The sequence below is a fragment of the Podarcis gaigeae genome (genome assembly GCF_964106915.1).
Source record: "Podarcis gaigeae genome assembly, chromosome: 1".
NCBI lineage: Eukaryota > Metazoa > Chordata > Lepidosauria > Squamata > Lacertidae > Podarcis > Podarcis gaigeae.
In genome coordinates, this window is record NC_139678.1 from 42,593,621 (window position 1) to 42,616,539 (window position 22,919).

The 22,919-nt window shown below is 45.7% G+C and overlaps 1 protein-coding gene and 1 long non-coding RNA gene across 3 annotated transcripts in view; both read left to right on the plus strand.

The window, feature by feature from the left end:
• LOC310847695 overlaps nucleotides 1-22,919 on the plus strand; it is a 198,467-nt gene that overhangs the window by 60,081 nt on the left and 115,467 nt on the right. The gene's annotated exons all lie outside the window — the stretch shown is intronic.
• Nucleotides 1-22,919, plus strand: part of BAHD1 (bromo adjacent homology domain containing 1) — a 64,623-nt gene that overhangs the window by 38,168 nt on the left and 3,536 nt on the right. For both annotated transcript variants that reach the window (XR_014565658.1, XM_083744510.1), the window contains exons 2-6: nucleotides 825-2,471; nucleotides 12,393-12,754; nucleotides 13,854-14,013; nucleotides 17,067-17,143; nucleotides 20,132-20,223. Coding sequence is in view for 1 of the 2 variants with exons in the window: in XM_083744510.1 (XP_083600636.1) it covers nucleotides 842-2,471; nucleotides 12,393-12,754; nucleotides 13,854-14,013; nucleotides 17,067-17,143; nucleotides 20,132-20,223 (2,321 nt within the window). In the remaining variant the exon portion in view is untranslated. The remainder of the gene's footprint in view (nucleotides 1-824; nucleotides 2,472-12,392; nucleotides 12,755-13,853; nucleotides 14,014-17,066; nucleotides 17,144-20,131; nucleotides 20,224-22,919) is intronic.

Sequence of the window (22,919 nt, forward strand, 5' to 3'; positions counted from 1 at the left end):
CCAACCCTGCTCAGTGCACACCCCACTCCCTCTCTCCTCTTTTCCCAACACCTTGCAAGGCTCCATGTGTGCAAAGTGGGCTCCTCTGAACATGTGCAGAGTTCCTTTCCTCCCTCTCACTGTGTTTTTATTACACCATCCCGTGGCTGAACTCCTTAGTATACTCTGTGTGTGTGTGTGTGTGTGTGTGTGTGTGTGTGTGTGTGTGTGTACACACATACACACATATCTATATCATCTATCTATATCTATATCTATATCTATATATCATCTATATCTATATATCTATATCATCTATATCTATATCTATATCATCTATATCTATATCTGCTCCTCCCTTCCAGACAAATGCATACTTGTGCTCATCCCTTTCTATCTCTCATAGAAAGAGACAACCAATTCTTCCATTCCGTCCCCCCCCCCAAAAAAGTGGGTTTTCCCACTTCTGTGGGAGAACTGCAAGTGAAAAATTCTCGTTGCAAACAGGGGTAGATGTGGTTTTAATGAAGTAACTACATCATAAATAGCGTTCACCCAGCTGACGTGATTGAGGTAGCCCACATCTGAGAGAAGAAAGGGAGGCTTAGTAGTAAGGCGTTGGGCCTTTAGCTTTGCGTATAATTATCAAGCTCCTCAGTTTGAAATAAAACCCCATCTTAATGTATCTAGGTTCTTAATTTAACGGAAAAGCTCCCCCTCACTGAAAGGGTCCACATTTTTTTCCTACAGGGCAAATGCATCTAAAACATATCCCTGCCATCTCTTGGTGTATTGTGCGATATTCTCAACCTGTGATATTAAGACATTTTCCTCTTTGTTCTCAGGGGTGGACATTGATCCTATGACGCATGCCCGGAAGAAACAGCTCTTACTTCTGAAACACTCAGCTGGTTCTGCTGGCCAAGCTTTGTCACCGATTGACGGTGAGAGAATGGATAGGACTGAGGCGGAGGATTGCGAGCGAGGCAATGGCGCTGAGGGGCAAACCTGCCAGAGTCAATTTGCAGGCGTGAATAAAAGCAGGAATTTGCAGGAACTCAGAAAGACGTATCCATTGAGAAAACGCCTCAGCTCATCCGTGGATAAAAAAACATGCTCCGTGCTCCTCACTAGATTGGAGGATGTTGCCGGATCCCTTTCGGAGGAGACTCAGAGTGGGATGAAGAGAGGTCTCGTCCATTGTATGGATGACTTCAGACCCGCCTGCCTTCCGGATCGCGTTCAGGTCGTGAGAGCAGCAAAACAAGAGCCATCGGCAGGGAGATGCACAATATCGTGTTCTGGGACCGGGCGGCAGGGAAGCGATGCTTGTCTTGCAGAACCCAGGAAGCGCAGGCTAGCCTCGCTGAACGCAGAGGCAGTCAACAACCTGCTTTTCGAACGGGACGACGGCTTAATAACCGGCCGGCGTTTCCGGAAAGATCCCCCCAAAGTCGGTGGAGTTTGTTGCACTAAGAATATATGCTGCAGTACTCAGGGCGCTTGGCCCTCAGTGGAAAAGCAGAGCTCCAAGGCAGCAAAGGGAAAGAACCAAAACCGACCGAGTCCGAAGTGTGCTCCTCAGCCGCTGGATGGTGTCGTCGACGGGAAAGGGCGGGAGGATGGCGGGATTTCCTACCACCCTGCTCCAAAGAGATTGGCCAGTCTCAACGCCGCGGCGTTTCTGAAACTGACCCATGAGAAAGACCAGCCGCTGAAGCCCAGGAGTAAATCCACTGGGGAAAAAGAGAGCAAGCCTGAAAACCACGGTTCCAAATCCAAGCTCAAGTGGGCCAAAGCCAGTGGGAAAAACTGCGTTAAATCCAAAAAGGAAACGTCCACTGTAAAAATAGAAGGTCATCATAGCTGGCAAGGAGTCGCTGAGGGCGTATTTACAAAAGCAGCCCATCAGGATCCTCCTAGAATTTTGGGGGAAACGGAGTCTGTCAGTTATGAGCCGCTACCTAACGCTTGCGAAGGCCCGGAGGGTTTCTATCACAGACTGCCTTTGCTCATGGGTGGGCAAGCCTCTATGAAACCTGAATATGGAAGACCCGGAGAGAAATCTCCGACTCCCAAGCAGGAATTTCATCAGCCTTCCTTCCCAGTACCTCAGTTCCACCCTTTGCCCGTGCCAGGAAACCATACGGATTGTGGCTGCCTCTACGAATCGTCGGACTTGACTCCATTGAATGGGTTTTATGTTTATTATGGCCAAAGCGGATACAATGATTACACTCACTGCTCTGTTTACCCGAAGGATGAGCTGTCCCAGGCGACGGGTTGCGAGGGGCTTTTGGTATCTCCGGGTTCTTTACCGCCAGACCCCTCGTTCCAGCCATTTCACTGGTGTAGCTCTCCCTACTGTTGTGGGGAAGGACCGGCAATTAACAGTTACAGCCTTTGTGGAGTTATGCACGTGCCGGAGAGCAGAATCAGTACTGTGCATGCAGGGCGGAACTGCTACCCTTATAAGATGCCTTTTGCAGCAGGTAAGTCTGAAATGGGATTTCCCCACGCCTTAAAAAAAAGAAAAACTTGGCTGCTCATACTTAAGTGTACTTGAGGCTTTACAGTGTGGGTTGCTGGCTTTTTACTGTAGCCTGTTGAGAATGAATTAGTTTTGCCTAGGTGATCAGATGCTGGGATACTGTGCTGGCCTTGACATTTACATTCCTTGAAGCGACTGTCTCATCTTACTTCCTAGCATGACCTGTCTTGCAGCGATATGTTTTAATGGTTGCCCATAGCAGCCCAGTTTCTCCTGCCAGATGGCTTGAACTGAATTATGTTTGCAAGTGGGGTACACATACCGTGTGCCGTATTTGCTGTGTGAGATGAAAGGCTTGCAAACTTGCAGGTTGTCCAATGTGGGTATTCAGCTTCAGGTTTTTTTCCTCAGAAAAAATTCACTTATGAAAAGAACCTGAGTAGAAATGTAAAATTTCCAGAAATTTTGAAACCGTGGGGAAATTTGGAGGGTTTTCTTTTGTTTTTTTGGCAGGGGGAATTCAGGAGGGAAATAAGCAGTGTTTGGGTTTTTAGCATCCTTTACACTTTGAAAGTCATTTGGGTACTTTAGGAACATAAAATATATCATGTTCAACTTTGCCATTACTTTATGATGTTTGGTATATTAGAAATGCCATTTATTCAGTCTATAATTTCGTATTGAATTTCCTTAAAAAAACCCACAAAGTTATGCTGCGCTATAAGAAACATGGCATCTCTCATTTTACCAGTTGGTGAGGAGTAGGCAACCCCACCCCATAAAAACAGGATAAACCATCAACATTAGAGTAAAGAAAGAAAATTACTATGGTTTGTATTTAACTAAGTCCTACTCAAGAGCATACCCATTGAAATGAATGAGCCAAAGTCAGCCATGCTTCTTTCAGTCCCCCGCAGCACTCAATTCCATTGAAAGAAATGTAAAGGCGGATGGGAGAGAGGAACCAAGACTCAATGAATATTACATGAAATTTAATCAGTCTCATTTTCTGAGCTATTATTATCAGCTTCTGCTTTTCCATATTTGTCATCATATCCATCAAGCACTTCTAAAACTTGAAGTAATGCTTGGATTGAAACAAGTTTCTCTATCCTTTCACATGTCATAGCCCAACATTTTTCAATTTGGGTAGAGGAAATAAAAAAAGAAGGCTTTGCACGAAAATGAAAGCAAAACACTCCCCCCCCCCCCGATTTTTTCCAGAGTTCTTATGTGCCTTCATATATTTAAAACTAAATAGTTTTAAGTGTGGGAAACTTCTACTGATAGTCTCACATTTCAGTGGTAACCTCATATTTTGGTCTGTGCTTGTTTTATTTCCAAGTGAGCTGCTCAGTCCATAGAGGGGAGTAGGGAAGGATATTATGGAGGGTGCAGGGGGAAAAGCAGCTGCCCGACTTTTCTAGAGCTCCACATAAAGGTAAAGGTAAAGGGACCCCTGACCATTAGGTCCAGTCGTGGCCGACTCTGGGGTTGCAGCGCTCATCTCGCTCTAAAGGCTGAGGGAGCCAGCGCACAGCTTCCAGGTCATGTGGCCAACATGACTAAAGCACTTCTGGCGAACCAGAGCAGTGCACAGAAACACCATTTACCTTCCCACCAGAGTGGTACCTATTTATCTACTTGCACTTTGACATGCTTTCGAACTGCTAGGTTGGCAGGAGCAGGGACCAAACAACGGGAGCTCACCCCGTTGCGGGGATTCGAACCACTGACCTTCTGATTGGCAAGTCCTAGGCTCAGTGGTTTAACCCACAGCGCCACCCGCGTCCCCTAGAGCTCCACATATCTGGCTGCTAATACACGTTCGGGGCTGCTGATAACATGGAGAGATCCTGGCTGGTTGAATACTATCCTTTCCCATTAGATAGAGGATGGGACAGGCAGTTTGGTGGTCATGCTGAGTAGCATACCAAGCTGCTCCTCCTCCAGAGGCACTGTGCCTCTGGTACTCGGAAGAAGCCAAGCAGTTTGTAAAGGGAAGAGAAGGAAACAAAGCAAAAGGCAGTTGTGAAGGTTGGTACACCTGCCCACACACCCACTAGCAACCCTGTTCTCACTTCACAGTGAGTCTGAAACTGTGTCTTGCTGTGAATTGCTCTCGTCTGTTTCCTCCCTTTGCCAAGCTCGGGCAAAACAAATCACATTATGTGCAAACCAGTGGTTTGTTCTTGGCTTTTTCTCATGGTTTGCTTGGACAGAAACAAACCACAAAGTCAGGGCTGTGTTTGGTGCGCAGGGTAAGCTACAGTTGTTTCAGACCAAAACAACTTACAAATAAATTATTATATATTTGTTTACACCACCCCCTTTCCCCTGACAGGAATGCAAGGCAGCTTACAGATAAAAATGAGAACAGCTAAAGGCATGTGAGGAGGGAATAATTAAAAAAACAATTAAATGTTGATAGAATTAAAACTAAGACTTACATTTGCCAGGTTTGCATAGCATAGTATCCTACTTAATCCTTAAAAGAGGGACTTTTCCTGGCCTTGATTCTTCCTCTTCACTAGCAACCAAGCATGTAGCTATTTACAAACCTCTGTTAAAATAGATTACAACTTGGGTCTAAAGATTCCTGTCAACAATCCCTGGTGGTTGCCATTCAGCGGTTATTCTGTTTTATTTTCCAAGTGGTTTTCAGTGCAGCCTATCCCACTGCAGAGGGTCTCCAGACACTTTGGGGCTAAACTCAGAGGCCTCAGTACATATTGCAAAGTTCTCTTTACAGCCCTTAGTATTCTTATAGAGAATTGAGTTGAGTTAAACAAAAAAGATTCTTAATTCTGTACCACGCACTTTCTCCAGTAGGTCACAACACTGAGTTCTCCTCAGTGTCTCCCCCTTCCCTAAGCTAAAATTGCACTTGGTGGATTGTAGTTCCAACACCTTTTAAAGCTTGCCTACTAATTTCACACACTTTTAGATCTGCTGGTAGCAGCCGCCCTCCCTGGCCATGCTAGGAATTGACTGTGGGAAGCTTCCATCACAGGACCTGTGCAGCTGTACCACTGAGTTATGACCCTTTTACAGAAGGATAAGTGGTGACTTGCCAGTCCCTGGCCCCCAGGATCAGGCCATAGTGCAAGTACATAAACTATTGTGCTGCATGGCGATGACTGGTGACTGGCGATAGCTCTCCACAATGCTACCTTACAGAGAGAAGCAGCCTTTTGTAAGTTTGTAAGAAAACTTAAGTTCTGTTCTAAGTGATGAAGGTTACATTAAGGTTTTGTTTTAATCCAGTTTAATGAGGGAAAGCCGTGCCTGTTACAGAAAAACAGCAAAAAACCTTGTTTTTTAAAAAATAGATAAGGTTTCTTTTTTTAAAAAAACCTGCTCTAAATAGGGTTTTATTTAAATAAGCCATATTTGCAGTAGAACCATTGAAATCAATGGACAAATTAGTAATTCCGTTGATTTTGGTGGGCCTGCACAGAGTATGACCCCAGTCATAGACAACCCGTATGTTCTCGTTTCCTGTGTTCTTATTCGAATCCATGTCAAGAGAAGCCATAGCTCAGTAGGTAGAGCACATGTTTTGCATGCACAAAGCTGCAGGTTCAATCCCCAGCATCTCCAGCGTCAAAGGATTTCTCTCTGCCTGGTGCCCACAGAGAGCTAAGACCACTTGAAGGAGACCAGTCTTCCACAAGCTTGGGTCACTAGAAGTTGTTGGAGCTACAACCCCACCATCCTTGACCATTGGGCATGCTAGCTGAGGTCGATGGGCGTTGTAGTCTGAATACCCAGTGATTCACAGTTGGGAAAGGCTTGAGCTAGATAAACCAAGAGGCTGGCTCCGTATAAGGCAGCTTCATAGGTCATTTGTTTCAGGTACAGCTTCTGGTGTCTGCATAGCTGGGCTTCATCAATGTGGATCTTTCTCTTACAGCATGTAAAATGTTGATCCCAACGATTTAAAAACGCTTCTCACTGTTGCTGTGCTAGGAAATTCTGTTTCTAGAATAAAAGCTGCCGGACTATAAAATTCTATATCTGTAATAACTGTTATTTACACAATTAGTCAATAAAGAGGTGTAATTTCCTCTCCCCGAGATGGCAGTTGCCTCTGTGGACATCTCTTTCTGGCTGTGCACAGCCATGCTGTGAAAACCGTTTTAAGATTCGCAGGAAAGGATAGCTAATCCAATTAAACTGCTGGAGGGTTTTAGGTAGATGGCTGAAATGTTTAAACTGGGACTATGGGATAAGATGGGCATTACGATTTTCTCCTGCTCCCGGAATATATTGCGGTTCACAAAAGAAGCATATGAGCAAAGAGTGTATTTGTGTAAATATGTGTGCTATCATAGTGCCATTTTTGTTCTCACCTGGTGGGTTTATGTGCCTTCAAAAACCTACCTTGCACTAAAGACTTATTGATTGCACAACACATTCAGGAAATTGGGGGAGTGCAGACTCTGTAAAAAGGGGGCAGTGCCCTAAGCCACATTGTGTTATGATCAAGAACTTGATTGTAGTTTAGTTGGCAGAACTGGGAAGGCGGTGTAAATATTTTGAGTCATTCATGGGAAGACCTTTAATCAGGTTTCGCCTTTCTTAGAAAGGGATGAAGTTGCTAAAGGAAAATGAGTGTCATTCATAAATTAGGAGGTTTGAGTGGTGGCTAAACATGAGAGGAGCCCTGCTGGGTCAGATCAAAGGCTTATCTGGTCCAGCATGCAATCAGATGCCTATGAGAAGCCTCCCACAAGCAGGTCATGGGCACAATAACACACTCCCACTCACATCCCCCTACAACTGGTGCTCAGAGACACATTGATCATACATAGCTCTCATTACTAGTAGCCATCAACAGCTCTATCCTCTGTTGGTAGTTGATGGTACTCAGGACTGTATGCAGTCAATTGGTCTATAGGTGCCAATTGGTCCAGTGGCCGTTGAAGCCCTCACCTCAACTGCCTGTCTTTCATCTGGCTGGCACAAACAATCCATGTATCACCTGTTACTTCTAAGTTGGGTCAGAAGCAATTGCTTGAAAGTCACTTGCAGTTCTTTCACTTTCCCTCAGTCTGGCAAGAAGATTGTTGCAGACGTCAGAGTGACTGCCCTCCTCCAGATCCATTGAGTGTCATGGAGCTGGCAGTAATATCCAATAACAGGTGAAAGACCACTGGCAAAATGGAGACTCCTTGCACCAGTCTCCCCAATCCTTGCAGTGAGACTTGCTAGCTGTTCAGTTTAGTGGCCGACTGCACAGATTTGTGCCATGTTGGAGAAGTGGCATGGATCTCTCATGGTATTTTTAATTGTGATATATTTAGGCTATTCCTGCTTTAAAGGTGTGAGCTGGTATTGAGAACTAAGTAAGGTGGATTTGCTTTCAGAGTCTTCCATAACTCAGGATACATCAATGTGATGGTTTTGTGATAACAGCCACCTTTGAACAGCTGAGTCTTTAGTGACGTAATTAAAACATGCTTTGCACAGGGGAGAACTGCCATTTAGCCTTTTAATGAACTTTTGTGGGAATTTTTGTGCTGGATCAGATCACCTAACTGAGCTTTCTCCCTCTGCCGTTGGCAGCCAGACGCACCAAAGAAGATCAGAAACAGGTCAAAACAGTTGTGTCAGTCCCTCGTTGCCTCAGTGTCCGATACTCATAGATGCGAACACTCAAGATGGAAGTTCCACTTCTAGCTTCTTGGTGTCTGTGTTCACCTAATCCTTTTGTTTTAAAAGCCTTTTATCTTAGCACTTCAGCCAGCACAGTATTTTGTGCTGGTGTGTTGGATATTCTGTTTAATGCAATGTTCGAAGTATTTTGTCCTGACTTAAACCTATTGCCTGCCAGCTTTATTGACTGAGTCCAGTCTTGAGACAGTGACTCCTTTCTTCCCGTCTCTCTGTTCCCACCCATGAGATTCCAAACTTCTCCTGTTTGTTCTCCTTTCCCGTCCCAATCTAAAATGCTTGATTCGTTGCAGCAAATTGAGATTTCCTTCTAGCTGCTTGTATATTTTTACTTACTTACTTACTGGGTTTTTTTTGTTTTTTGCATGTATATCCCACCTTTTTCTTAAAGGTGGCCTACATTGTTTTCTCCCTCTCCATTTAATTCCCACAAGAACCCTGCGAGGTAGGCTAGGCTGAGAGGGAATGACTAGCCCAAGGTCCCCCAGTGAGCTTGATAATCTTTGGTTGCTTCCCTGAGTCATGCAGGAAGCTAGAATTCATCCCTTACCTCTTTGTGTACTGAGACATAATGCTAGAGAACTATATTTCAGGAAGACTGGTTCTAGGTGGGTGATTTATATCAGGCTTCCTCAACCTCGCCCCTCCAGATGTTTTTTTGGCCTACAACTCCCATGATCCCTAGCTAGCAGGACAAGTGGTCAGGGATGATGGGAATTGTAGTCTCAAAACATCTGGAGGGCTGAGGTTGAGGAAGCCTGATTTATAGCATTATTATTTGTGTATGAAAGGACGCGGGTGGCGCTGTGGTCTAAACCACAGAGCCTAGGGTTTGGCGATCAGAAGGTCGGTGGGTTGAATCCCTGCGACAGGGTGAGCTCCCGTTGCTCGCTCCCTGCTCCTGCCAACCTAGCAGTTTGAAAGCACGTCAAGTGCAAGTAGATAAATAGGTACCACTCCGGCAGGAAGGTAAACGGCGTTTCCGTGCGCTGCTCTGGTTCTCCAGAAGCGGCTTAGTCATGCTGGCCACATGACCTGGAAGCTGTATGCCGGCTCCCTCGGCCAGTAAAGCAAGATGACTGCCACAACCCCAGAGTCGGTCAGGACTGGACCTAATGGTCAGGGGTCCCTTTACCTTTGCCTATTTGTGTATGAAGGGCTCATTCAGTCACAAGTCAGCACCTGCAGCTTGAAGTGTAAATGCCCAAATGCAGGTTTGTCCAACTCATTGAGAACTAGATTTGAGATACAAAAAGTGCTACAACTCCCCAGGAGAAGAGACCCTCTCCAGAAAGCTCCGTTCCAGTTTCTGACTTCAGGGATTCTGCACATCAAAAGACGGGGCGACCACAACTCAGGGAGCCCTGGAAAGGTGGCTGTGCCTGTAATAATCAGGTCATTTAAAGATCTTGTCATATTTTATTAGCTGTCCTTGTTTTTACAGCTGTGGCACTTGCTTGTTAATACTCCCATCTCTGAGGAGGGAGGACTGCTTCCCAGCCTTGTTTTACAGCTTGCAGAGTGGGAGGCAGAGGGCAGCAGTTTCCCACAGCAAAAAGACTCAGCCGTACTTTGCTTCTTTAGATCGAAATCAGCTGTGGCATTGATTCTTCTAATTTGCTGGGATTTCCAAGGCTGCGTACATAGGGGCCGCCACTCATCGCAGCATCCATTTCTGTGAACTTCCTCACTTATCAGAGGCCGACGGAAGTTGCTCCGCTGACTATTCTGAAAGGTTCAGGCCAGCCTGCTCACGCGGGCTTATCTTCATGTTCGGAGCTCCCTTCTTGCAGCGTTGGTCAGGTCATGAGCTGGGGAATCATAGACTCATAGAATTGCAGAGTTGGAAGGGATCCCAAGGGCCATCTAGTCCAATCCCCTGCAATGCAAGAATATTTTGCCCAACGTGGGGCTTGAACCACGACCCTGAGATTAAGAACCTCATGCTCTACCAACTGAGCTAGGTAAGCACCTTTCCACCGATGTTTACTCTTGCCATTCAAAAACGTCATTGCACCGAGGTGTGTTTGGCTGTGACAGCTAGGATCCCCAGTCCCGCATAGCAAGCAGCCTTTTGCATTCTTTTGGAACAGTTACTGTCAGGATTGCCGCTAGGTCCCAGCTCACAGAGGACCAACGCCCAGTGGATATTATATACAAAAGTCTTTATTGAAGTTTAGTTTCCATTTCCAAGCTCTGGGCGCGCAGGCCCATGTCTTAACGCTAGACCGGCTAAGTCCCCTCTGACTCACTGCTCCACCCACACCAGTTTAAGATTCTAGCCCGGCTCCACCTCTTGCGCTGCTCTTTCCTGCGTTGGGTCCTTCTGCCCTCTGGGGTTCCCTCCTTCCTGGACTCCTCTGACGCGGAGCCTCCTGAGTCTTGCCCCTCCCTCCGGCGGGCTTTAGGACCTGGCTCCCTTCCCGGGCTCCCCGCTGTGCCGCGCTCCTGTACATTTGAACTTGGCGCGCGCGCCCAGCCGGTGACTTTCCTTCTGACCGTTTCCCCGCTTCCTGATGTGGGTGTTGCCAAACCTGACTCCTCTCCTCCCTCTGGTGGTGAGGACACTGGTCCCGACTCCTGGGACTCCCCCTCCCCACTGCGCTCTGGTGGAGACGCTGGCCCTGATCTCCAGCTGCTGTTCAGGGACTCCCCGCTGGCCCCTCCCTCTTGAGGTTTCTCCCTTGGAATCTCCCTTGCTCTGGCCACCGGCGCTCCCTTCTGTGAGTCCTCCGATTCGCTAGAGAGGCTTGTGGAATAACTCTGGCCACTGTCACTGCCTGCGCCCCCCTCGTACTCCTCCTCCTCACTCTCCATTTGCTCCCCCTCCTGTGTCTCTCCTTCTGAACCCCTGACAGTTACGATACGATAATCTTTATTGTCGTTGTCCTAAAGAGAACAACAAAATTGAAAAAATCTACATCAGACATTCAAAAACCAACAAGCCTGCTATCCCAGCCTGGTTAACCTCCTAAAAACTCTGATACCCCATAATTAAATACAATATACATCCAACATAGATCTTAAACTGTGTTTAAAACCAAAATCGCATTTGGCTAAAAACTGTTTCTCAGGCGGCTAGTCCTAGTCTTTATAACCCTGTACCTTCTTGCAGAAGGCAGAAGCTGAAAGAGATCATTTCCTTGGTGCGTACTGTCCTGCACTATCTCTGCAGCTTTCTTATGACACCTGGAAGCATAGATTTGATCCAAGGTGGGAAGAGTGCACCCAATTATTCTCTCTGCAGGCTTTACAACCCTGGACAGCTTTGTTTTTCCCCTGACCATGCAGCTCCCAAACCACGGACACAGACCATAAGTTAATACACTCTCGGTCATTCTCCCGTTCTAACTTTACCTAAGAAACTGAAGCCCTTTTTGCGTGCATTCTGCCAGGAGGAACTGCGGGTGTTTTGGTATTGCTTTTATACTTGACTTGGTAGGTAGACCAGAAATATGGCAGCAGCCCCCATGCCGCTGATATTGCAGCTGCACACCCAAGAGGTTTGAATTTTCTGCATGCGTGGTGTGGCAAGCAGAAGAGGTCTTCTCATGTGAACTGTTATTGAATCATAGGGATCTTCCACATTTTCTTCTGGCTGCAGGAGATTTCTTGGGAGTGGGATGAGAGCTTTCCCCCTTTCATCTTCTGTTATTTTCATTCAAAATCTAATAATATGGTGCAATAACTCCCTCTGGGACACCTGAAGCAGCAGTAACTATGTAGGGACTAGGGAGAAGAGCATCTGATAGCATGGGTAAGTACAGGAATCTTTTTCGTGGAAGACCCATTTTGTCTTCTATCTCTCAGTCAAAATTGGTTTGCACATTTACTCCCCCGTCCCCCACTGATAATTAGAGCATACAAGCTAAAATCTTGCCATTGAAAGAGAAAGAAGGTGCAAAGAAAATGAGACTTTGGTTCTTGAGGTTGAAAATGCGTTCTGACAAATTTGGCACCGGGCAGTCAAGTATTTTGAACACTGAAAATGCTGCATAAATACTGTGGTGGAGGAGGTGAGCTGGGCAGAAGCAAAAAGTATTTTTTTATGGAGCCAGGATGTCATTCTTCCTGCTGTTATTCTGAGCATGACACTTGGCTTCTGATGGTAATATTTGTGCTTAGTCATTGTTAAGGAGGGCTTTACAGTCGTGCTCTCAGGAACCATCCCAATAATTCTCCCTTCTTACGACAAGCAGTGCCTCACGCTATATTTTGCTTTCCCTCCCTCGTCTCCTTGTAGACAGCTGCAAGTCCCTGGACCAGCTGAGCCTCACAATCCCTGTGGCAGGGCACCCTGTTTCACCTGCCCACCCACTCTCAGGATGCCCGGTACCAAGTGTGCCACCAGCTGCAGAACCTGTTCCTCACTTGCAGACGCCCAACTCGGAGCCCCAGACTATGGCCCGTGAGTGCCCACAGAGCTCCAAGCCTCCCAGTGGCTCCAAATCAGGCCTCCGCAACACCGCCAGCTGTTTACATGTGTCTGACAGCAAAACCGTTGGGGGTCACTCTCATCCAAAGCAGCAACGGATCAACCGGAGAAGAGCCACCAATGGCTGGATACCCATTGGAGCAGCCTCCGAGAAGGCTGTCTATGTTGTGGTAAGCAGCCTGCCAAAACTGCGGGTTTTTTCTCCAATGATGAGGTTTGCTTATGATGGGGCTTGCTTGCTGGCACCTTCAATATACAGCTTTAGGTGCCAAGCAAAAACATTCCTCTTTAATCAGACCTTTGGCTGATTGGCATCCAGTGCCCTTTTAAAATGTGCTGGGTTGTTTTTGTTGTTATGTATTTTGTGTTTTTATATTGTTATATTGTGTTATTGTGTTTTATATTGTTTTATGTTGTAACCATCTTGAGACGTGGGTATAGGGCAGTACAGTCGTACCTTGGAAGTCAAACAGAATCCATTCTGGAAGTCCGTTCGACTTCCAAAACATTCGGAAACCAAAAGCGGCTTCCGATTGGCTGCAGGGGGCTCCTGCAGCCAATTGGAAGCTGCGGAAGCCCCGTCGAACGTTCAGCTTCCAAAAATAGTTCATAAACCAGAACAGTCACTTCCAGGTTTGCGGTGTACGGGAGCTAAAATGTTCGAGAACTAAGCTGTTCGAAAACCAAGGTACGACTGTATACAATTTTAATTAATGAGGATGATGATTGACTTTATATGCCCTGCCCCACCCTGCTCCTGCTTCTGTGTTGGAAAAAAGTACCGGTGGAGCCTTGTTAGGCTCCAACATCTTTAGTCATAGAGCATCCTTGCATTAAGTGGGACTGCCCTGTGTTGTGTTTTACTGCAAAGAAGTTTAAACAGATTCTTCTTCCGGGGATGTTAAGCCTGTGACCAGAGTGCTGAAGTACCCCACTTTTTGCAGAGTTGCTTTCCTTAAAACTGGTGTGAACAAACTGAAGTTGCTTGAAGATTTCTTTTCCCTTTCTTTTCTGGGTTTCATAATCATTGCCTTTCATCTGAGCAGCATGTTTTGCTTCTGAAATTAACCTGCTGGGAGGAGAGATGCATCCTGCTGTTTTGTATGCTGCAGCTTCTCCATGGGTTCCTCTGGCAGAGCAGACACACCCTTTCTGGCAGAAAGATTTCTGCTTGGTGTAGGTGGATTCAAGGAAGCTGGCGTCTGTTTCTCAGCATTGTTTCCCTGCCTCACTTCTTTCCTCGGCGCTCTCTCTTGTCAATATTTGTAGAACGAACCAGAGCCAGCTGTTCGCAAGAGCTACCAGGCCGTGGAGAGAGATGGAGAAATCATCCGGGTCCGAGACACAGTCCTCCTGAAATCTGGACCACGAAAGAAATCTATGCCTTATGTGGCAAAGATATCAGCCCTATGGGAAGACCCCAAAACAGGTATTGGATGGGTGGATGATTGCATAACCATCTCCTTTGTAGTCAGTCAGGGAGAAATGGAATGGAAGGTAGCAAGTGATGGGTGGCTTGTAAATGCACGCATGCACACACCCAGCTAATACTGAATTTCGTTATCAAAAGAACTAAAGAGAAGAGAATTGGAGGGTCATCCTGTCCACCTTGCCTCCACACCCCTGCCAAAGCCCCTGTATTTTATTAATGATTCCATCCAAATTAGAAGGAAGCAGAAGGCCCATTATGTCAAAGTTCCCCACGGGGCAACAAGTAGGCTTAGCAGAACACGTTAAGGAAGTGAATTGTGAGCCCACCATCTCAACAGAACCGAGCCACAGCAGCCACAATAATATCAAAGCAGCTCTCAGCCCAGTGGAACAGGAGATCTCAAAATAAAGCAGCGTCACAAGGACAGCAGCCCAGTTAAAATCATAAAAAATGTGAAAAGTTGGCGGTCAACAAATGAGTTTTCCATGTCCCCTGAAGGGCCTGTAACGATGGAGCCAGCCGAATCCCAATTGGAACAGTTTCACAAACGTAGGGTCACTGCCGAAAAAGCTTTTTCCCTTCTGTCCGCCGGCTGATGGCTCACACATGGCAAGCATCTAAAACGGCCGTCAGCACACAGGCAGGCTGATGAGACTGAAGGCAGTCCTTCAGTAACCTGTTCAGGGCTTTAAAGGCCAACAAGAGACATTTAAATTTGGCTTAGAAATATAGTAGCACTGGCAGTGTAACTGGAGCAATAGAGGTGGTGCCATTTCCTGGGCACCTGTGTTTTGAAACAGTTGGAAGTTTCTGAACTGTCTTTAAAGACAGACCACAAAGGCACCGTATGGCAGTGATGCTCTGGAAACCTTACATCAGGTGTGGGGAAGCTTTGGTTCTCCGGATCATGCCGAACTATAACTCTCCTCATCCCTTTGCACTGAATGGGAGGCCACTTCAGAGGCTTCTGCAATTATCACGGAAAGAGCCTCTTATTTAGTGCTCGGGGAGTTCTTCAGCCTCCGTGGCCAGGTCTTCTGCAACTCCCATGTTCAAGGTGCAGGAGAGCAATCAGTTGGTCATCCCTGAATTGCACCCTATGTGGGACACAAGTGCATCCGTCCCATTTCAGAGAATTGCATCTGGCTGGTGGCCCTCTCTGTTGCAGAGAGAGGAGAGAAAACCAATTTAATAATTTTGTACTAGGGGCTGCTGCCCCATTGCCAATCTTCCCTTTGCACCCTCTTCCCCCATCCCTTCATAGCTTGCCCCCCAACCCCCATTCCTGCAGGCTTCCTTCTCTTGGCCAGGTCAGCCAAGAGTGTGTGAAGTGAAGTGAAAAACTTTATTCCCTTCATTTCCCTCCCCTTGCAAGCAACAACAACAACAACAACAACAACAACAAAAACAAGGGGAAGCCCTGGAATGCCTTGCCTTATGATCCCCAAGCATTTCTCTTACTGCTCTTAAGAACTGCAAATTCTGGCTCTTGCCTCACGCCACGTACTTGGGGAATGTGCGCCCTCCAAACAGTTGTACTATCTCTCTACTGAGCGTAACATCTGAGCAACACCTGCTGCCATGTGATTCTTTTAACAGCCAGAATCTCAGAAGCCACTAATTAGACTAATGTTCTTTATAGTTCGCATTCTGGGAAATAGCGTCAAACTCTGGTTTCTGCCTGCTTTGTAATCCGTCTTCTAGCAGCTAGGATCATGCCGTGCTGCAGGTGGGAACAAAAAGCAAAAGTACTGTGTGGGAGCAAGGTGGTTTCTCCCTTTCCGGGCCAGGGGGTGGTTGGGTTTTGAGGTGAAGTTTCTTATTTGCTGAAGATGACTCAAGACTTAAAAGTTAAATGGCATTAACTTTAGTGGGAAAACGTACATATACATGGGAAGCAGTTGGGGGACTTGCAAATAAAGATTACTTTGTGGGAGGGTGGTGGGATTTTACCACCTTTGTTAATGATAAAACTAAGGATTTATCTCTTCTTTCACAACATATGAGGGTTTGGACATCTTAAAGTAAAGTGCTATTTTGGTAGATTTACTATATTTTGGCATGTGTTATGCTTCACATTTCTTTGCCACACTTGCCTGTTGAGGAGTAACAGGACATTCTTACGACACTTTAAACCAAAGGGTCTGTTGGATGAAGGAGGAAAGGAATTAGTTTCGTTTCAATTAGTTATTTGAGGGTAGTATAATAGTGTGATGCAATTGTATTAGCATCCGCTGCTTATGTATTTATTTATTCTTGAAAACTTAACAATTTTTCCCCAAAAAAATAAAAAGTTACATTCCAAACACCAATAGTAAAAAGGGTATGAGGAGCATCCAAACCTTTTGGCTTCCTAAAGAAGAATGCTGTGCAGTTGTCCCAGAGTTCCTACAGCTGAGGCTTTGTGTGGCTAAGAAAGCAGTTTGGAATTCTCTAATCCAGTTTTAGTTCAGCCTCTGGTTCCCTGATGATGTTGCACTATAGCTCCTATCTTGCCCTCCCAGCTTAGCTCAATGGTCAGGGATCATGGGAGCTGTAGTCCAATACATATGGGAACTCAAGGTTGAAGAGCATTGCTCAGATAAAGCTCAACCCACAACCATGTTTCCTTGCTTTGAAACGGCAGAACCACCATCCTGTTTGTAGAAGCTGTTTGTTGTTGCTTGTGAGACAATCTGAGCAGCCCGAAGGAAGTCTAAACAGGCTGACCCAAAGCTGCAGTATAAAGATTGAACTGACTAGAACAAGTCATTCAATCCCGGGCAAATAATTAACTGCTTCCATGACTGTTAATTTTGTGGGTGAAGACACGCACAACTTTTTTAAAGTGGGGAGTGTCACATAGCTTACTTAAATATTTCTTAACGAGCCTTCTTGAGACAATTCCAGAGTGGTGCAGAAACGTATGAGTATGCACAACTCTTATTTCTGCCATGAAGTCAGGCTCGCCTTATAGCCAAGGGAATGCTGGGAGCTCTCTTTCTTTTGCTATGTCTGTGCTCCTGCTGATGTGCGAGATTTCCTTTAAAATCTACCTTGTCTGCTTCCAGGGGAGCTGATGATGAGCCTCCTGTGGTACTACAGACCAGAGCACACTCAGGGAGGCCGCAATCCTAGCATGCATCAGGTGAGTTGAGTGTGTCCGTGTGGTGGTTTGTATGATCAGGTGGGGATCATAGTGCCGTCATTTTCTTGCAGGGAGAAGGCAGAGTAATTAACAGGTGCTGCCTATTTCAAAACATTTGGAATCTTCTATTCCTGGTTAGCCAGGCCATTTCTTTCTGTAACTGTAACCAGTGTCGCTTGATAAGTAAATACCTGCTGCATCTCATAAATTGGCAAGTAATCTGAGTTCCGGTGTAAAACCAGCCCTCTACTGCCTCATTCAGAACGTTTGCGATTTTACAGTCAACTTGTAGTTGCTTTGGAAGCGTGCTGTTACCTCTGTGAAAGTCTTTCCCCTTTTTGAATGCATGCAAGTTAAATGTGCATAAGTTGTGAGTTACCTGTACGGTTGTACCTTGGTTGCCGAACGCCTTGGAACTCGTACATTTCAGCTCCCGAACGATTGAAAACCGGAATTGAGTGTTCCGGTTTTCAAACAATTTTTGGAAGCCAAACATCTGGCTCCTGCAGCCAATCAGAAGCCGCACCTTGGTTTTCGAACAGTTCGGGAGTTAAACGGACTCCCAGAATGCATTCTGTTTGGAAACCTAGGTACAGCTGTATTTAAAGAGACCTCTTTAAATACTAGATTTTAAAGATCTGCACCTGTTGTATTTCTCCCTACGCAGGCAATTCTTTTATTGTACAATAAATACAAAGGTGTTTGTTATGAAAGGTTTGATCATCTTCCCCACAGTTTAATAGGTCAATTGCACTTTTTTGAGCAGCAGCAAAAGCAAAAATGCTCTCCTTGTTTCTTCAGCACCAAAAAACCGCAACGCCCTAGAATTCCTTTTATCAAACTAGTTCTAGCTATGTTGCCCTGCTGACAGGATGATTCAACCACTCCTGATTGCTTCATATCTGTTCTAGAATGACACAGGGGGAAAGAGTATGCTATTTCTTGCTTTTCAAGTTAAAAGAATACTTTAAAATTGTGTGAGAAAGAAAGGAGGAGTTTGTGAGGATAAGGGAGGCATCTGATTTGAAGAGTTGACGAGCTGGTTCCAGAAACAGAAAGAAGAAGAATCTTGTATATTCGTCCAACTTCTGCAGTGATTGGAAAGGCAGTGCAACCTTTTAAAATGCACTTGAATGTCTCTGCACTGAGTTCTGTCTTAATTAACAGTTCCAGGTAAAATATAAACATTAACATCCAAGCCCAAAGCTTGCAAAGTAACAGTGCTGTTAAAATGGATTCCAGTTAACATTTTCTCAAAAGGGAGAAGTAAAGCGTAAGGGTCAAAAAGCACTCTATGGTATCATTTATAAAAACTATTTTGCAACATAGTGGTTTTCTTACTGGCTGCAAAATAGCATGAAAAACCACATTTACTTTAGGGAGTATAATTCTTCACAAGTTATTCTACCTATTTCTGGCAATATACCTCCACTGCCTTGGGTGGTATCCTGAGTAGAAGAAAAGGCTAAGGACTAAACCCCACATAAATCTGGGAGTGAAGCCTCCAAGATGATTAGCGCTTTGTACTCCTCATTCCGGCAATTCCTTCATCCAAGCTGGTGCCAAATGTAGTTCTCTGTTTTCCTTTGGACTGTATTAGTGAGGCCAAGAGGGGGGTGGGTCTTGTTGTCTGGGCAGCCTTGGACCTCCATACACACTGCCCAGGTTTGTGCCCCAGGGAGGTCACTTTGGTGCTGCTAACACAGCTGTTTGACTTCACCCTCAGAGGCGCACTCCATTGTCTATCAAGACAATCAGATGTCGGCAACCTTCACATGAATCATTTAAATGATAGAATTTTAGTAAGGCTTAGAAGCCTTGTGACTGTTGAGATTAAATTAAGGCTGTAATCCTGTGCACAGTCCTGCTGGCCACATGATCTGGAAGCTGTCTGCGGACAAACGCCGGCTCCCTCGGCCAGTAAAGCAAGATGAGCACCGCAACCCCAGAGTCGGCCACGACTGGACCTAATGGTCAGGGGTCCCTTTACCTTTTTAAGTATATCATGCAACTCACCCAGGTGTAATAAATTAGGAAGAGGGGGAAGGAATTACTGAAGAAATTAATTAATACATTAAATTAATACAATTAATTAATTAATTAATTAATTAATTAAAAATTAATTAATTAATTGAATTAATACAGACTCCTTATTTGTCCAGTGATGGAGAGGCGATACCCATCCTTCAAGTTCTTACAGAACGTCAAGTCAAGTTCCTTACCGAATGAGGCCATGTTCCCATAATTCTCCATCATGACATCTTTATACAAAATCCTTTGGTCTGGGTCCAGCAGGGCACCCTGGCTTTCTGTGAAATACACGGCTACATCTTCAAAGGTCACAAGACTCTACAGAGAGAGAGAGAGAGAGAGAGAGAGAGAGAGAGAGAGAGAGAGACCACCTATGGGGTGTAGCATAAGCAGTCAAGTACAACATTTCCTGTTTGCCCTGAGTGGACACACAGGTGGATGTTACTCCAGCCAGGAGGACTTCCTGTCACACTTGGTCTGGAGCATCCTCCCCCTGCATGTGATCAGGTAGATTGGTGTGACCCTGTGAGACATGGGATCAAGAGATTAATTTTAATTGGGCTTGCTCCTTAGTACCCATACGTTAAGATTGGGCAGTTTAGCTCCCAGGAAGTTAAAGGAGAATCTCAACAGTGAACGCCTTATATAATCTAAAACTACCTTCGCCAAACTGGTGCTCTCCAGGTGGTGACTTTGGGTTCCAAACATCTGATGGACACCAGGCTGGCAAAGGCTGGTCTAAAAAGATGACAGCTCATAGGTTCTACTTGGACCAACACCTCATATGTGTCCCATGAGAAGTTGCCTCACGGCCTCCGTTCAAAGTGGCTGGCAGAGAAACATGCAGGCATGATGTCTTAGCAGACCAGAGACAAAAGTATCACAGGACAAGTGCCTCCCCTGCACATGAAGTTTTGCTATGCATTGCGACGGTCCCAACTGTGTGCTCTCTTGCAGAATGAGATCTTTGCATCCCGACATCAGGATGAAAACAGTGTTGCCTGTATCGAGGAGAAGTGCTATGTCCTGACCTTTGCAGAATACTGCAGGTAGGTGGTGCTCTTACCTTGCTTTTGCTGTTGTCTCAGAGTTCCAGAAAGGCAGTTTCCACGGCATGGTGTGTGCTTTGCTTTGCTGCATTTGCTGATGGGTGTGTTCCTTCTCTCTCTGCCTTGGCATTAATCGTGCTTGTCTGGGCATCTCAATCCATTTTCAGTTGGTTATTCTTGGTATGTCTAGGGGAAAAGAGTATTACTACTTTGGCCTCTTTCCCGTTTCAGTTTAAAAAAGAAAACCAAAAACTGTCCACTCACCACCCACCTGCCAACTCATTCCTCTCTAAGTAAAACTGGGGTTGGGGGGAGAATTGTTAAAAGCTTGTTTAAAAAATGGAAGAGTGCCGTTTTATAATCCGCAGTCTTAATCAAAATACCACACCCCACTAACATTAAAGTCAGCTTAAGGCATGAGAATCTCTCTTCCCCCAGTAGAGAAATTTGAATCCTTTTTAGAAGGAACATTTAATGTTTGCTAAGTGTATCTAAGCTCCTATGTATTATTAAAAGACGTTTGTCTGGACTATAGGGAGCAGTCTTCTGTATAATTTTGCAGTCGTGAGCTGTTGGTTTCCTGAAGTATTTCATTGTTATAAAATAGTTTTGAAGTCCAAGGCAATCCTCGCCTATCTAGTCCATGGGGCCATATAAGATATAGAAGGGGCCAGACCTTATGATTAAGCTTTTGCAGCGGAATTGAGAGCTCCATCCCCACCTATAAACCAAGCCGCCTATATCTTCCCAAGCCCTTTAAAAAGAAGCTCCTGTTTAAATAATTTGACTGTTGTTTTTTTCATTTAACAAACAAGACTGCCTTGTGCATTTCTTTGTGAAAAGGGAGTACAGTGGACGCTTGGGTTGCGAACGTGATCTGTGCGGGAGGCACATTCGCAACCCGCAGCACCGCGGCTGTGCATGCGCAGGTTGTAATTCGGCACTTCTGCGCATGCGTAACCGCCGAAACCCGGAAGTAACCCGTTCTGGTACTTCCGGGTTTCGGTGCGTCTGTAACCCAAAAACACACAACCTGAAGCGTCTGTAACCTGAGGTATGACTGTACAACTGTGGTACTTTGGTAGTTGTACGGCTTGGCTCCTGAACAAATCAGCTCCCAAACGCCACAAACCCAGAAATGAGTGTTCCAGTGTGCGAACATTTTTCAGAAGCCAAATGTCTGGTGCTACTTCCGCGGCTTCAAATTGAGTGCAGAAAGCTCCTGCAGCCAATCGGAAGCCACGCCTTGGAAGTTGAACCGTTTCAGGAGTCAAACGGACTCCCGGAACAGATTAACTTCAAGAACCAAGGTACCACTGTATAATTTTTAAAAATCAGATTGGGTTAAAACTGGTTTGTTTGTTTATTCATTTTATTTATTCATATAAATTATTTCTATACCATGATTCATAAATAGTATCAGAGCAGCTTACAACAATATATACCGTATTTTTCGCTCTATAGGACGCACCCGACCAAAGGACGCACCTTGTTTTAGAGGGGGAGAACAAGAAAAAAAATTCTCCCCCTCTCTGTGCAGTGCCCCTTCAGCAAAGGAGCCCCTTCCATTTCTCCTCCCGCTTCGCTGAAGGGGCGCTGCGCAGCTCTCCCTCTCCCACATTGCCTTCGCCTTCAGTGAAGGCAACCCGGAGCCTCTGGAGTGCAGCGGGAGCTCCCACTGTGCTCTGGAGGCTTCAGGCAGCTACCTTTCCAGGCTTCAGTGAAGGCAACCCAAAGCCTCCGGAGAGCGGCGGGAGCGCTCCCACTGCACTTCTGAGGCTTCACGTTGCTATCGCTGAAACCAAGGAGCCTGCATTCACTCCATAAGACGCACACACATTTCCCCTTAATTTTGGAGGGGAAAATGTGCGTCTTATAGAGCGAAAAATACAGTACATAAAACCATGCCAAAAGCCACATATAAAAAAATCTTAATTGAGAAAAAAAGCTAACTATTGTGGAAAGATATATTCTTAATTGCCAGCGTAACCCTAGTGGGGTTAAAATATTGAAACAGAAGGTGTCTGCTGAATCTATTTGCAGCGTATTCAACAAGACTCGGTCCATGACACCAATGGCTCAGTTACTTGTTGTTAAATGAGCCTTGCGAACTTGGGAAACAACCAGCAATGCTTCTGCTGATGATTTCAGTGATTGAGCTGGAAGAGAAGTGTTCAAGTGTCCCTAAGCTACCTAGGACCTCAGGTGTTCAGGCCCTTGTAAATTAGTACCAGGACCTTGAACCCGGCTCAGTAGTAGATGGGCAGGTGCCCCCATGAGCAGTCTGGCTGCCACAGTCTGCTCCAGTTGGAGCTTCCAAGGGCAGTCCCACATAATGCACTGCAGTAGTCCAGTCTATGCTTATACAAACTCAGCATGCAAATGATAAGGATTCAACAGTGCAAGAGCAGAGAGAAGCTTCCACTGATCATCCACAGTCCAATCGCTGTGTAAGCGAGTGAATCCCGCCCCCCCAGTCACCCTTGTCAACAGAACATGTGGGGAGTTTTTCTTTGGATTTCAACATGGCTGGGGTGGAGCAGAGCAGTCGGTAGGGCCACATTACTATACATTTCTTCCATGTGTTTTCTCTGAGGTCTTATCAGTGCATCATGGGCCTTCATGGCCCTCCTCTCATTTTTCTGGCAGATTCAAAATGGGAAGATCACTATAACCAACGCCAGAGTCTTGGTTTT